This window comes from Bidens hawaiensis, unplaced genomic scaffold (genome assembly GCF_021521415.1).
Source record: "Bidens hawaiensis isolate Kalapana, Puna unplaced genomic scaffold, B.hawaiensis_p1.1 tig00006693_1, whole genome shotgun sequence".
NCBI classification, from domain to species: Eukaryota; Viridiplantae; Streptophyta; class Magnoliopsida; order Asterales; family Asteraceae; genus Bidens; species Bidens hawaiensis.
This window is the reverse complement of record NW_027491455.1, coordinates 1,051,727-1,064,893: the sequence shown is the minus strand read 5'-3', so window position 1 is coordinate 1,064,893 and position 13,167 is coordinate 1,051,727. Positions and strand designations below refer to the sequence as shown.

The 13,167-nt window shown below is 39.1% G+C and overlaps 1 protein-coding gene across 1 annotated transcript; it reads left to right on the top strand.

Annotated features, from left to right (window-relative positions):
- The first annotated feature begins 7,184 nt into the window (after nt 1-7,184).
- LOC143633358 (protein FAR1-RELATED SEQUENCE 5-like) lies at nt 7,185-10,546 on the top strand. Its single transcript, XM_077101676.1, has 6 exons — nt 7,185-7,248; nt 8,300-8,822; nt 8,895-9,153; nt 9,287-9,544; nt 9,625-9,855; nt 10,202-10,546. Exons 1-6 carry the CDS (start codon nt 7,185-7,187, stop codon nt 10,544-10,546), a joined length of 1,680 nt encoding a protein of 559 aa, XP_076957791.1.
- Nucleotides 10,547-13,167: the final 2,621 nt, after the last annotated feature.

Genomic DNA, 13,167 nt, shown 5'->3' with positions numbered 1-13,167 from the left:
ATGAAAGACTCCCGGGACAGTTTTCAGGTTCTACTCAGCAGAATCCGGCCGCTCAAATAAACGCGATTACTACCTGTAGCGGCAGGGTTTTGGGTCCCGAGGTAAGAAGAGGAGAAGTTGAAGTGGAAGATGAGGAGGTGATGGATGAAGAGATCAAGATGGAAGTACCGGATAAAGTGCAGAACACACGCCAGTTACACCGCCAGTAGTGAAGAAGTCGGTTGAAGTCCGACCGTCACCTTTGATTGACCATGCTCGTATCCCATATCCCGCTCGCGCAAAACCCCAGAAATATACGCGGGAGTATGGGCACTTTCTTGATATGTTCCGACAGTTGAAGATTAACCTCCCGTTCATTAAGGCCCTCCAACACATGCCGAAGTACACGAAGTTCTTGAAAGACCTGTTGAAGAGGAAAGATAGGTTGGGGGAGGTGTCATCGATTCCCCTTATGGGAGATTGTTCGGCGGTAGTGTTGAACCGCGTACTCGAGAAGTTGTCAGATCCGGGTGTGTTTACAATTCCAGTTTTGTTTGGTAGTGATGCGATGAGCTATGCATTGGCGGACTTGGGTGCAAGTATAAATTTAATGCCGTACTCTTTGTATGAGAAGTTGGAGTTAGGCGAGCTTACACCGACTCGCATGTTGGCTGATCGTTTGGTTAAGTATCCGCGAGGTATTATTGAGAATTTGCTAGTGAAGGTGGATAAGTTTGTGTTCCCGGTTGATTTTGTAGTGCTTCACATGGAGGCCGACGAGAAGGTTCCCATTATTCTTGGTCGTCCTTTCTAACGTACTGCGAAGGCACTTATCGATGTGTATGATGGGAAGATCACACTTCGGGTTGGTGATGAGAATGTTACTTATGATGTCGCTAGGTCGATGAAGTATCCGAGTGATCAAGATGATTTCAGTGGTCCATGCCATTCGGTTTATTTTATTAACTCTTTTATTGCAGGTATTAATAGATGCTTTGATTATATTTGTGGTTCGGATCTCGTGGGAAGTAATGGGCTGGTTGATTGTGATGATTTGGTTGAGGATGATTCGTGTGAGAACGATTCGGTTTGTGATGCGTTGGCTGAGATTTCGGGTTTGCCCGAGATGATTGAGGTGAATGAGATTAGTTGTGAGAGTCAGGCAGGTTCTTAGGAGAAACCCGCTACGTTGGAGTTGAAAGTACTCCCGTCACATTTGGAGTATGCGTATCTTGATGGGGGCTCTAACTTGCCCGTTATTGTGTCATCCAAGCTGACGGAAGAACAAAAGTCAAAGTTGATAGACGTGTTGAAACTACATAAGGGGGCGATTGCATGGAGATTGTCCGATATTCAAGGTATTAGTCCCGCTTATTGCACGCACCGGATTCTAATAGAGGATGAGTACAAACCGGTGGTGCAACCACAAAGACGCCTCAATCCGAATATGTAAGAAGTGGTGAAGAAGGAAGTATTGAAGTTGATGGATGCCGGGATGATTTACCCGATTTCCGACTCTCCATGGGTGAGCCCGACCCAAGTTGTTCCGAAGAAGGGAGGTATGACTGTTCTGATGAATGAGAAGAATGAGCTTATCCCTTCGCGTACGGTTACCGGTTGGCGTGTGTGTATTGGTTACCGGAGGTTAAATGATGCCACCCGGAAGGACCACTTCCCGTTGCCGTTTATTGATCAGATGTTGGAGTGTTTGGCAGGTCAGCAGTTTTATTGTTTTCTTGACGAGTTTTTGGGTTATTTTCAAATTCCCATTGCACCGGAAGACCAAGAGAAAACAACTTTTACATGTCCGTATGGCACGTTTGCATACCGTCGCATGCCGTTTGGACTATGTAACGCTCCGACCACCTTTCAGCGTTGTATGGTGGCCATATTTCAAGATATGATAGAGACGTCCATGGAGGTGTTTATGGACGATTTTTCGGTTTATGGTAATTCATTCGATCAGTGTTTGGCTAATCTTGGGAAGATGTTGAAGAGGTGTATCCTGAATTGGGAAAAATGCATTTTATGGTGACGAAAGGGATCGTGTTGGGACATAAGATCTCGAGAGATGGTATTGAGGTGGATCTTGCAAAGATTGATACTATAAGTAGACTTCCGCCTTCGACGAATGTGAAGGCGATTAGGAGTTTCTTGGGTCATGCGGGATTCTATCGGCGATTTATCAAAGATTTCTCCAAAATCACCCGTTCGATGACCCGACTCCTTGAGAAAGATGTGCCGTTGGTATTTGATGATGAGTGTGTGAAGGCGTTCACGTATTTGAAAGAGAAGCTCGTGAGTGCTCCCATTCTTTTTTCTCACGATTGGAGTTTGCCGTTCGAGCTCATGTGTGATGCTAGTGATTATGCGGTTGGAGCGATTTTGGGGCAAAGGCGAGATAAACATTTTTACGCCATCTATTATGCTAGCAAGACGTTAAATGATGCCTAAGAGAACTACACCACCACCGAGAAAGAGCTTTTAGCCGTTGTTTTCGCATTTGACAAGTTTCGCTCGTATCTCGTGCTTTCGAAGACCACCGTTTTTACCGATCATGCAGCTTTGCGTTTTCTCTTTCAGAAGAAAGACGCAAAGCCTCGTCTTATACGGTGGATTCTTCTACTTTTCGAGTTTGACATCGATATTAAAGATAAGAGTGGTGCGGAAAATATGGCGGCCGATCATTTATCCCGTCTAGAGGACCCAAGGAGAGAAGAGTTGCGTGAAGAAGAGATCGGTGATACATTCCCTCATGAGTCGATCGACTTTGTTGCGGCTGAGAAGCAAGGTTTGCCATGGTTCTCTGATTTTGCTAATTATTTGGCTAATGGTTTTGTTTTGGAGGGTATGACTACGCAACAAAAGAGGAAGTTCTTCCGAGATGTGAATAGGTATGTGTGGGATGACCCATTCCTGTTTAAGATTGGTGGTGATCGGATTCTGAGGATATGTGTGACGAAAGAGGAAGGATGGGATATCCTCAAGCATGTTCATGAAGGGTTGACTGGAGGTCATCATGGCGCGCATGCTACCGCAAAAGGTGCTTGATAGTGGGTTCTATTGGCTGACAATTGTTAAAGATGCTGAAGAGTTTGTGAAGCTTTGTGATGCGTGCCAAAGAACAGGTAATATTTCTTCCAAGAATGAGATGCCTCAAAACCCCATACAAATTCATGAAATCTTCGATGTTTGGGGCATCGACTTCATGGGACCGTTTCCTACATCAAATGGCAATAAGTATATTTTGGTGGCTATTGATTATGTGTCGAAGTGGGTGGAAGCCCAAGCATTAGCAACGAATGTTGCACAAGTTGTTGTGAGGTTTCTTAAGAAGTTACTTACTCGTTTCGGTATTCCGAGAGCTATCATCAGTGATCGGGGAACTCATTTTTTCAATATCGTCATGGAAAAGGCATTAGCTCGCTATGAGGTTACTCATCGTATCTCTACTGCCTATCACCCTTAAACGAATGGTCAAGTCAAGAATGCAAATCGAGGGGTGAAGAGGATTTTGGAAAAGACGGTTGGGGCAAGTCGGAAGGATTGGTCGGAGAAGTTAGATGATGCATTGTGGGCATTTCGGACCGCGTACAAGACTCCGTTGGGTACTACACCATTTATGCTTGTTTACGGTAAGTCTTGTCGTCTTCCGGTTGAGTTCGAGCATCGTGCTTATTGGGCATTGAAGACGGTGAATGTCGATCTTATCGAGGCCGTAAGGAAAAGGTACTTTCAGATTCACGAGTTGGAGGAGCTTCGGGATGCAGCATATTCCCTATCGTTGAACATCAAAGAAAAGATGAAAGCTTTAGATGATCGGCGGTTGAAAGGCGGCAAAGAGTTCAAGAAAAGCGATAAGGTACTATTATTTAACTCTCGCTTGAAGTTGTTTGCAGGAAAGTTGAAATCAAAGTGGTCGGGACCGTACTTGGTGAAAGAAGTTTTCCCGTATGGAGTGGTGGAGTTGGAGAACCCGGATAATGGAACATCTTGGAAGGTGAACGGTCATCGTTTGAAGCACTATCTTGGAGGACCGGAGGAAGCAATTGAGATGGAGGAAACTCCTCTCGATCCGTTGCACTGAATTGTCACACGAGGTTCTTGAGTGAATACTCAAGTGTAGAGTTTGTATATTCTTTCCTATTTTTATTTCTATTTTATTTTTATTTTTCCTTGAGTCACTAACGTAGTTTTTTTGTAGTTTTTATTTGGTTTTGAAGTTTTGAAGGAAGAAGTATGGAGATCCCCTTGAAGTATAATGCAACATTCAAGTGTGGGGATGGAGCAGCAGGAGCCGTATACTTTTCTGATTATTTATTTGCTCTTTCATTCATATTTATTAGTTTGATTGGTTGGTCCGGTTCCATACTTTGAATAATTTATATCTATCGAGGTTGATAAGAATAGTATTAGATATTGTTTGTATTGTTGCCGCCTCCGTTCGTGTACGATTGAAAGGAGCTACGGGTTGTTGAGCACGTTCGAAGATGGAGGGCATTTATGGAAGAAGACTTTAGCGTCATACTTCACTCGCATACTACCAGCTAAGTCTTTTCCTTTTTACTTTGTTTTTATATTTTTTAGTTTTTAATTTTTTAGCTTTGTTTTATTCTTATTTATTTTTGTATTTTTAGGTTTTGTTTTTAAAATTTTTGAGTCGTGTTTCCGTCCCTGCATTGAAGACAATGCAAATTTTAAGTGTGGGGATAGGAACACATGTCTTTAACTTTTTTTGTCATCTTTATCTATGAAAAAAAATAATAAAGTTTTGAAAAATGTCCCTTGATTTTTTCTCTTTTTGCACATAAATGGGAGATGAGGATATTTATCGGGAATCGGTTTTTCAAACTACTAATAACATGAGATAATATAAAAGAAAGCGTACTAAGCTTGGGATGTGCGGTACTCCCAACTAGTCTTGAAAGGTTTCCCACTGCATATTCTTAATAAACCTAATTAATCTTAGATTTTGTGGGTTCTCATCCTAGGGGGATTGTGAAGCTGAAATTCGATAAGGTATAGAGAGTATTACAATAAGCTGATTACCCTAAGGTGGTGAGAATTGAATGCACTTTAAAATACGCAACTCCGTTTTATGAAAATAAATAAAGAGTGGTGGCGCCCGCAAATGTCCAATTTTATACGAGCTTTAGTCTTTAGTTATATATTTTTAGGTTAAGGATGCCTAAGTGCACAACAATAAAAAAAATTAATAAAGAAAAAATAAACAAATAAATAAAAAAAGAAAAGCAAAAGAGAAGAGCAACGTAATGAAAAATGCCAAAGAAGCATTATCAAAAATAGAAAAAGAGGCCAAAGTGCACATACTAGACGAGACTAAGAGTTTACGTGTTACCAAGGGGATGGCGACTCTGAGGATACACTATTGGGGCTCAAAAGTTTCTAAGTCAATAAATATTTTCTTAGGGCATATATAGGACGAAGTCCAATAATATTTAGGGCATGCTCGTACGACCTCACTTGACCTATCATCCATAATTCCATCTAAGTGCATTTTCTTCTTACCATTAAGGGGTTGTTATCTTACGGTGATATGTTGAACCAGTTTGCTTCAACTCGATTATTTTTAATTGTCTTTACTATGCTTGAGATGGGGTAAGTGGATCTTAACTCCAAAGGTGTGAGACCCAGAGGTTTTTGATATCACATGAACTTAAATGCTTAATGTGCATGGGGGCTTGATAGGCTGGTGGCTGGGTTTAAGTGGACAACAATATCGGCAATCGTGGTTTTTACGTTTATCTAAATTTTAAGATAACCTATATGTTTTTAAGACTGTATTTCTCCGATTCTGATCCCGTTGCATTGAGACTTTTTCAGGGACGAGAAAAGGTTAAATGTGGGGATATTTGATATAACGCTTAAAATACATTAATCCCGTGTACATTTATTTAATATTTTATTAGTTTATGTTCGGGTTCTCGTAAGATTTGTATACTACTAACATGGTTTTATGTCTTAGGTTTCAGGCTTTAATTCCGATGAAAAGAGGGTGAAAAAAGAGCAAAAACAAGACGAACCGGAAAGGACCTTACTTGCGCGATTTATACTAGTTAATGGAATTGTATGGTTTTATATTATTACCTATATATATATATATGTATATATATATATATCTCAAAAACTTATGTGAACTCACCAACTATTCAATTAGTTGACTTTATTTTATATATACATGCTATAGGTACCATTATTAGAGGATGACACTCGGAGAAGACATTAGTACTTAGATATTTTAAACAAATTGACAAAATGTTTAGTTGCATTTTTCTTGTAATTATATATATATATATATAGGTATTGGTTCTTTTTAGAAGTTTTTTTATAGCGAGAAGTGCGAGAAGTAATATCATCCAATCATATTTTTTCTTTTAATATTTTCTTTTAAATAATTATAAGGGTTGAATCGTCATTTTATTTTGTTAATAGAATTGGTAAATCCTATTATCTTGCAACCGTTTCACCATCTGTTCATCAATAACGATCACATCCATCTTCCCCATCTTTCAAATTCAACATTTGATTTCAGAATCCCAAAGAAATAGCATCCTAATCTAAGCAATTTTCAGTCATGATTTTGATTTATATTTCGTTTTTAATAATCACCCAGCTAATGTCATGCGTAATATTATTATGCTCCAGATACGGGTACATTCAAATCACAATGATTCGGGAAGTCGACATTAGCAATTCCAGGTTTATATCAATTTCGATTCCCCCCTTCCACCCCCCCCCCCCAATTTTTTCCCGTATGATCATATTTATTTATTAGGGTTTGCTAAATTAATACCAGGTTATCATACTACAAGACAATTTACTATAAAATCAACTAATTGTTTGATATATGATTCTCAATTGCTTAACGTTTATTGTTAGATGTATTTATTTTTGGATGTTGATTTTCTTCATTTTTTTATGTATCCCTACATGTGTTGGTTATTTGATTTTATTTTGAAAGATCAATTTCATTAACCTGTAGATGTCTTACTTAATATTCAGCCATAAATGTCCATTTATGATTGTAAAACTGTTTATTTTCCTTAACTTATTCTAATCAATTGTTTCATTGCTCACCACGTCATTTCACAAATCACATAACCAATATCCTGGTACAATTATTCATCTTAATTTGGTTTTTAAATTGAGTTGGTTTTCTCAAATTGTATATCTAAACAGGTGCAATGGGTAATGAGTCAACTACACGTAATGTTCATCCAAGCAGTAAACCGACTAACGAGTATGACGGTAAGTTAATTTATCATCTTTTTCAAGTTTAAACTTTACTCAGAAATTGTAATGATCATGACAAATATGCGTGTACGTTTGACATTTGTGTGGCGTTGTCAAATGTGTATGTATGTTCGTAAATAACTGATATGCGGGTGTGTTCATCATGTGTGTGTGTATGTTCATACCTTTTTATTAACGGATCTGGACAAATATTCGTATGTGTTTGTCTCCGTGTAGCTTCGTCACCTGTGTGTGTAGGTTCATGCATAACTAATATGTGTGCGTATGCGCCACCTGTTTATGTATGTTCATACATTTGTATGCACACATTCGGACAAATATTCGTGTAAGTTTTTCACCTGTGTAGCTTTGCATTTTAATGTTTCTTTGGATGTTGCCATATCTTTTTTAATTTAAACATATACAATCTTATGTTTGCTGTCCTGTTTGTCTGTTATTGTATATTTTTTTTACATTATTAAATGCACCTTTGTAATTAACTAAAGGTTTGTCATTCAATGAATCAGGAGTTACGTTTTTATAGTCGGAAGCACCAACACCCTTTGCAAATTTTATTTTATTTTCGTGTCTTTGTGTCTTCAGTTTATGGAAAGACTGTTTTTTTAAGACATATGCATGTTATGCATTTTTTCAGTCTTCGTTTTGTTGGCTACTTTGTTTGTCTTAATCCATTTACGTTGTTAGTTTATTTCTGTCATTTGTCGATGCTTTATTATTTTTTAGGTATGATAGTTATATTCTTTTTCCTCTGATGTGTAGCTTCGTTTATGGTGTAGCTATATTGTCATTTGTGGTGGTATTGGTACACTAACGGTAGCTAGCAGATTGTTTTGTAGTTAAAAAGTTTTGTAAATAATGATGTGGTTAATGTGTTGCACGTCAAATTGTTATAAGTAGTCATCTTATTTCCTCTAAACTCTGCATATTTTCTTATTTTTATTTGACTACTTAATTTCATTATTTTCATATACTTTTTCTAGCTGGTCAACATTTTTCACATTATATACAGCCATTATAATCAGATCCATACTGTTTTTTGTTCCAGGAAACCATGTTGTTGCCCACACGAATATAAAGGTTACAGGTTGCAACGCGTGTATCAAACTTAAAGTTCCATCGAACTCGGTTGGTTTTGAGATATATGATTTCATAGAGGCTCACAATCATGGGTTTGTTAGTGATTACAATATGGACCTAACACGTGGGAGAAGACAGTTACAGTTTTCAGACAAGGAATTTATTCAAAATCTTCAAACTACAGGTTTTGGTCCAGTCGTTGCTCACTGTGTTCAGTCATCTTTGAAGGGTGGACAACGTTTGGTCACGGGATCAAAGACTGATTTTAAGAACCATGCTCGCAATATCAGGTATTGTGTAGCTGATGCGAATGCTCAAATGACTGTCGATAGGTTTACGCACAACATGAGTCATTTGGAGGATTTTTTTTTTCAATTCAAAGCTGTTGACGGTGTGCTAAGGTCTATATTCTGGTCTGACGGCGTATCTAGATGCAACTACAATATGTTTGGTGAAGTGCAAGCTTTTGATGCAACATACTCAACAGACAGGTAACAAATATCGCGTTATGTTTCTCGGAAACAAATTATAATTCTATTTTACCACACTTTATTTTAATTCAGGCCTGACATGATTTTTGTCCCTTTCACGGGCGTTGACTACCACAAGAAATGTGTTACCTTCGGTGCCGGCTTAATACATTCCGAAACGATTGACTCATACAAGTGGTTACTAGATGCGTTCCTATCAGCTCATGGCAAGCAGCCCAGGTTAGTGTTGACAGATCAAGATCCAGCAATGAAACAAGCGGTTTCATCTGTTTTGACTGAATCTACACATAGACTGTGCATGTGGCACATTACAAACAATATACCTGTTAAGGTATGTATACGCCTTTCAGCATGAATGTTCTATTCCAGTTCTTAATTATTTTGGTATGCGTCGGTTATTTTAAGTTATTTATTGGCTCTATGGCACGTTCAACAATACTAGTTACTTTTTTTTTGTTTTATAGCTGAAAGGTGAGATTCAGGTTAATGAAGAAATTAGATGTCGTGTTAACAAGCTGGTTTGGAATGTATTCATCAAGCCCGAGACGTTTGAATCCAGATGGCATGATTTGATTGACGAATTTAATTTAAGCGAAAACAAATGGTTAAAAGACATGTTTGCTATTAGGGAAAGTTGGGTTCCGGCTTACTTTAGAGATATTCCAATGTGTTGTTTGATGAAGACTACCTCACGTTCTGAGAGTTGCAACTCACAATTCAAAGTATATTCTAGCCTGGCAACAATCTTGTTCAATTCATGAACTGCTTTGAAATGGCATTGAATGCTCAACGACACATGCAGCGCGAATTGCAAAATGATACCACAACAAAGACACCGCCGTTAGAGACCCGTTTGCCAATCGAGCGTCACGCCTCCTACGTCTACACTATAACAATCTTCAAAGAGGTTCAGAAAGAGATTACAAAGGGATTGTATCATTGTGCGCGTACACGTGTTGACTCCACAGATGGATTAAACATTCATTTTATCAATCACAAAGACAAACACAACGGGTTTGTTGGCGAATTTAAGGTACATCTCCTGTCATGTAACATAATATCTTACATTTTTCATTTACCTACTGTCATGTCACTAACTACTCACCCTGATCGAACGTATACTGCAGGTGACTCACAATCCCAATGACAACACATTTTCATGTTCCTGTAAGAGTTTCACTCGCATCGGCTACCTGTGTAGACACATCTTCAACGTCCTCCAAATCGAGATAATTGATGAAATCCCTGACAAATACATTCCATCTCGATGGAGGAGTGACGTCCTACCCTCATCACTGTTCAAGATTGAAACCAGATACGACGTTCCCCTTGATGAAAGATTTAAACTAAGGCAATAGTTTTTGTCTTTGACCAATCAGTGTGCCGACCGTGCACGAGGAAACATAGAACTTCTCCAATCGTTGGTCGATCATATGCATCAGATTAAGGAAAAAATATGGGAAAAAATTCCTATAGAACCTTCCTATAATACCAACTCCGCCATAATACAAGATTTGATTGGCTACAAGCTACTTGAGCAATTCACAACAAAGCCACCAACAGGGATTAAAAATAAGGGTTCAGGATCTCGCAAGCGCAAGATTGGTCCAGGCGAGAAGGCTAAGAAGACAAGCAAAAAACCAAAACGTTTTTGTGCAAAATGTAACAAACGGGTTCGTGGTCATGACTCGCGTAACCATAAGAAAGTTATGGAAGAGAAGTAACGCAGGCGAAAAGAAAGGGAACAACGCCGAAAGGAAAGGCAACAAAGGAGAAAATACAAAATGGCAACAACCGGTTACCAACCGGCGGAATATGCTGAAACCGATGAGGCCGTTGACACATCTGAAACGGATTCTTCTGAAGATTCGGATGATACCAGCGATACCGACTACAATACTCAATAAGACCTTTTTTCTTGTTTTTCGTTTTTTATATTTTTTGTTTATTTCCAAGAACTTACCATCTACTGCTACAACATTACATGTTCAATAAACATTAATTTTCCTTTTTATATACTTGTATTATATGACTACATGTACAAAACATGTTATACTAGAGGTCTGACTTTAATAACCCTTAAAGTTTCATATACTTGTGTAACTTGTGATTATTTGTTTTTTTTGTTTATGTACAATACATGTTTTACCTTATGGTTTTTGCTGTGTTAAAACAATCATATTTGGTTTTTGCTGTGATGAACTCACATCCTTCACAAAGGACTGTTTACAAAAGCCTTTCACTAACTAAATATACAAAACATGTTATAAGCTTACTTACCAAGGTTAGTTTCAACATAACCAACAACTACCATTTCACGTGAAGGCACATCCTGGGGGTCGGCCAATCTGCTTACACGCATAACCTTTACAGTCGTTGTGCTTCGGTTGGGCGCATACGTCCGCGCCCAAACTACAGTACATTCGCATATCAATTTATTATCATATAACGTGTCTGTGAGCATGTGTATGTATCTGTTTTTGTGGTCACAATTATTGTACACGCCTTCCCAGTCTGTTCGTACAAACATATTTTTGGTATTAACATCAGAAAGCGTTTGTTAACGAACATACACACTCACATACAAATCCGCTTGCGGGTTCACCTGACCGTTCAACATATACATGCACATTCGTGTACGTACCTCCTGCCGCCAACACGAACCCAAAGGGTAGTGTACCCGTACTTACGCCCGCACGTTCCTAACGGGCGTACGCGTGTCGGTCCTACATGGATTACCGCCCGTATCGGCTCACATTGTCACACCCGGCCCTGAGCGGCGGAAACAGCCGGGCGCGCGCGAGTGGGGATTGATAATTAAGCACGGGCCGTTGCAAACATTTATAGTAAGATTTTCATTGCGCATGAAATGTTTAATACAAATACATTACATTGTTTAAAAATTACATAAAAACATCCAAGTATAAAACTGTTGAAGATTTCCACGCCCTATCCCCTTGCGCGGCGGGAACAACTACGCGCATCGAAGGGATAGAACTAAAATCTTCCAAAAAGCTAATTTTAGATGTTCAGCGTGAGGTGCTCTAAGTGTGACTCCATGCGCTACCTAGTTATCTCCTGAAAGACACGTAAAAACATTTGAATCAGTATAAACTGAGTGAGTTCACAAGTTTTAGTAACTATATAAATCGCATTGCATCATAGTCTTGATAAAATCATATTGAAACACATTTCTGATTTCATGTCTAAACATATACTTGATAATCCGTATGAAAACATAGATCTGACACATATTTCTGATAAAAGTCGTTCCGCGGGCTACGCGCGATCATTACCGGAAGTGTGCTCGTCCATGCAAAGTGGCGCTGCCACTACGAGCTAAATAATATAATGCCGTCCCGCGGTTTACGCGTGGACATTTCTGAAAAACCGTGCTCGTCTATGCAAAGAGGCGCTGCCCCTACGAGCTAATCAATAATTCCGTCCCGCGGGTTACGCGCGGACGTTGTGCCGGAAAACAAGGCGCTCGTCCATGCAAAGAGGCGCGACCCCTACGAGCGGGCTCAAACCCATAGTACTGCCCCATGACCATACTAGGCACTCGTCCATGCAAAGAGGTGCGACCCCTACGAGTGGGTGGATCAAACCAGCAGTCCCTACCCTTAGAGTTCCAATGGTAAAGTGATCACTTACTCGAGTTCTAGCGCACATACATCGAAAACCTTAGATAACCGTTCGCATTGCTCATCATGAAATATAATTTAAACACATAATCGCTTGCATAGCTTGTAAGTATACCATGATAAAACATTATTTAAGTACGTGTCCCTCGCCCCGAAAACAGTTTAAAAACAGTGAAAACAGTGAAAATAGGGGCTGTGAGACTCACTTGTGGTTCTTGTTAAGGGATTAATCGAGATTCGGGTTTTCTTGGTGTTGGCCTCGGAATTGAAGGTCTAGAATGCGATTAAATAACAAGAAGTATATATATTAAGATCAAGAATTAGGAGAATATAAGGGTTGGAAAGCAGATTTCAAGGTTATATTCTTGGCTTACCTGGTAACAAGATCGGAAACGAAAACAACGGATGCTTGGGAGATGATTAGTGCAAGTTGCAGTTCTTAAGAGAGAAGTTTGAAGTGTGTTTTGGGTGATAATTTAGGTTACATATTTATAGGCAAACTCAAGGGAACACAATCCCTTGCTTTAGGGGATTGTAATCTTTTCATATATAGGTGTAATGATGATAAGGTATGGAAATTATTATTATTTATTTAAAAGTGGAGTAGTGGATAAAAGATTTTGATTTGATTTGGTCAGGACATGCAGGTCTGGGGTTGGTGAGAATAGGGTGGCTGACAGTTGACTTTTCATGTTACAGTG

Excerpts from the sequence above, each read along its gene's own strand:
- LOC143633358 (XM_077101676.1), top strand. The coding sequence starts at position 7,185 with ATGGGTAATGAGTCAACTACACGTAATGTTCATCCAAGCAGTAAACCG. Across the intron at positions 8,823-8,894 it reads GCAACATACTCAACAGACAG|GCCTGACATGATTTTTGTCC; the intron begins GTAACAAATATC and ends ATTTTAATTCAG. Across the intron at positions 9,856-10,201 it reads GGTTTGTTGGCGAATTTAAG|TGTGCCGACCGTGCACGAGG; the intron begins GTACATCTCCTG and ends TTGACCAATCAG.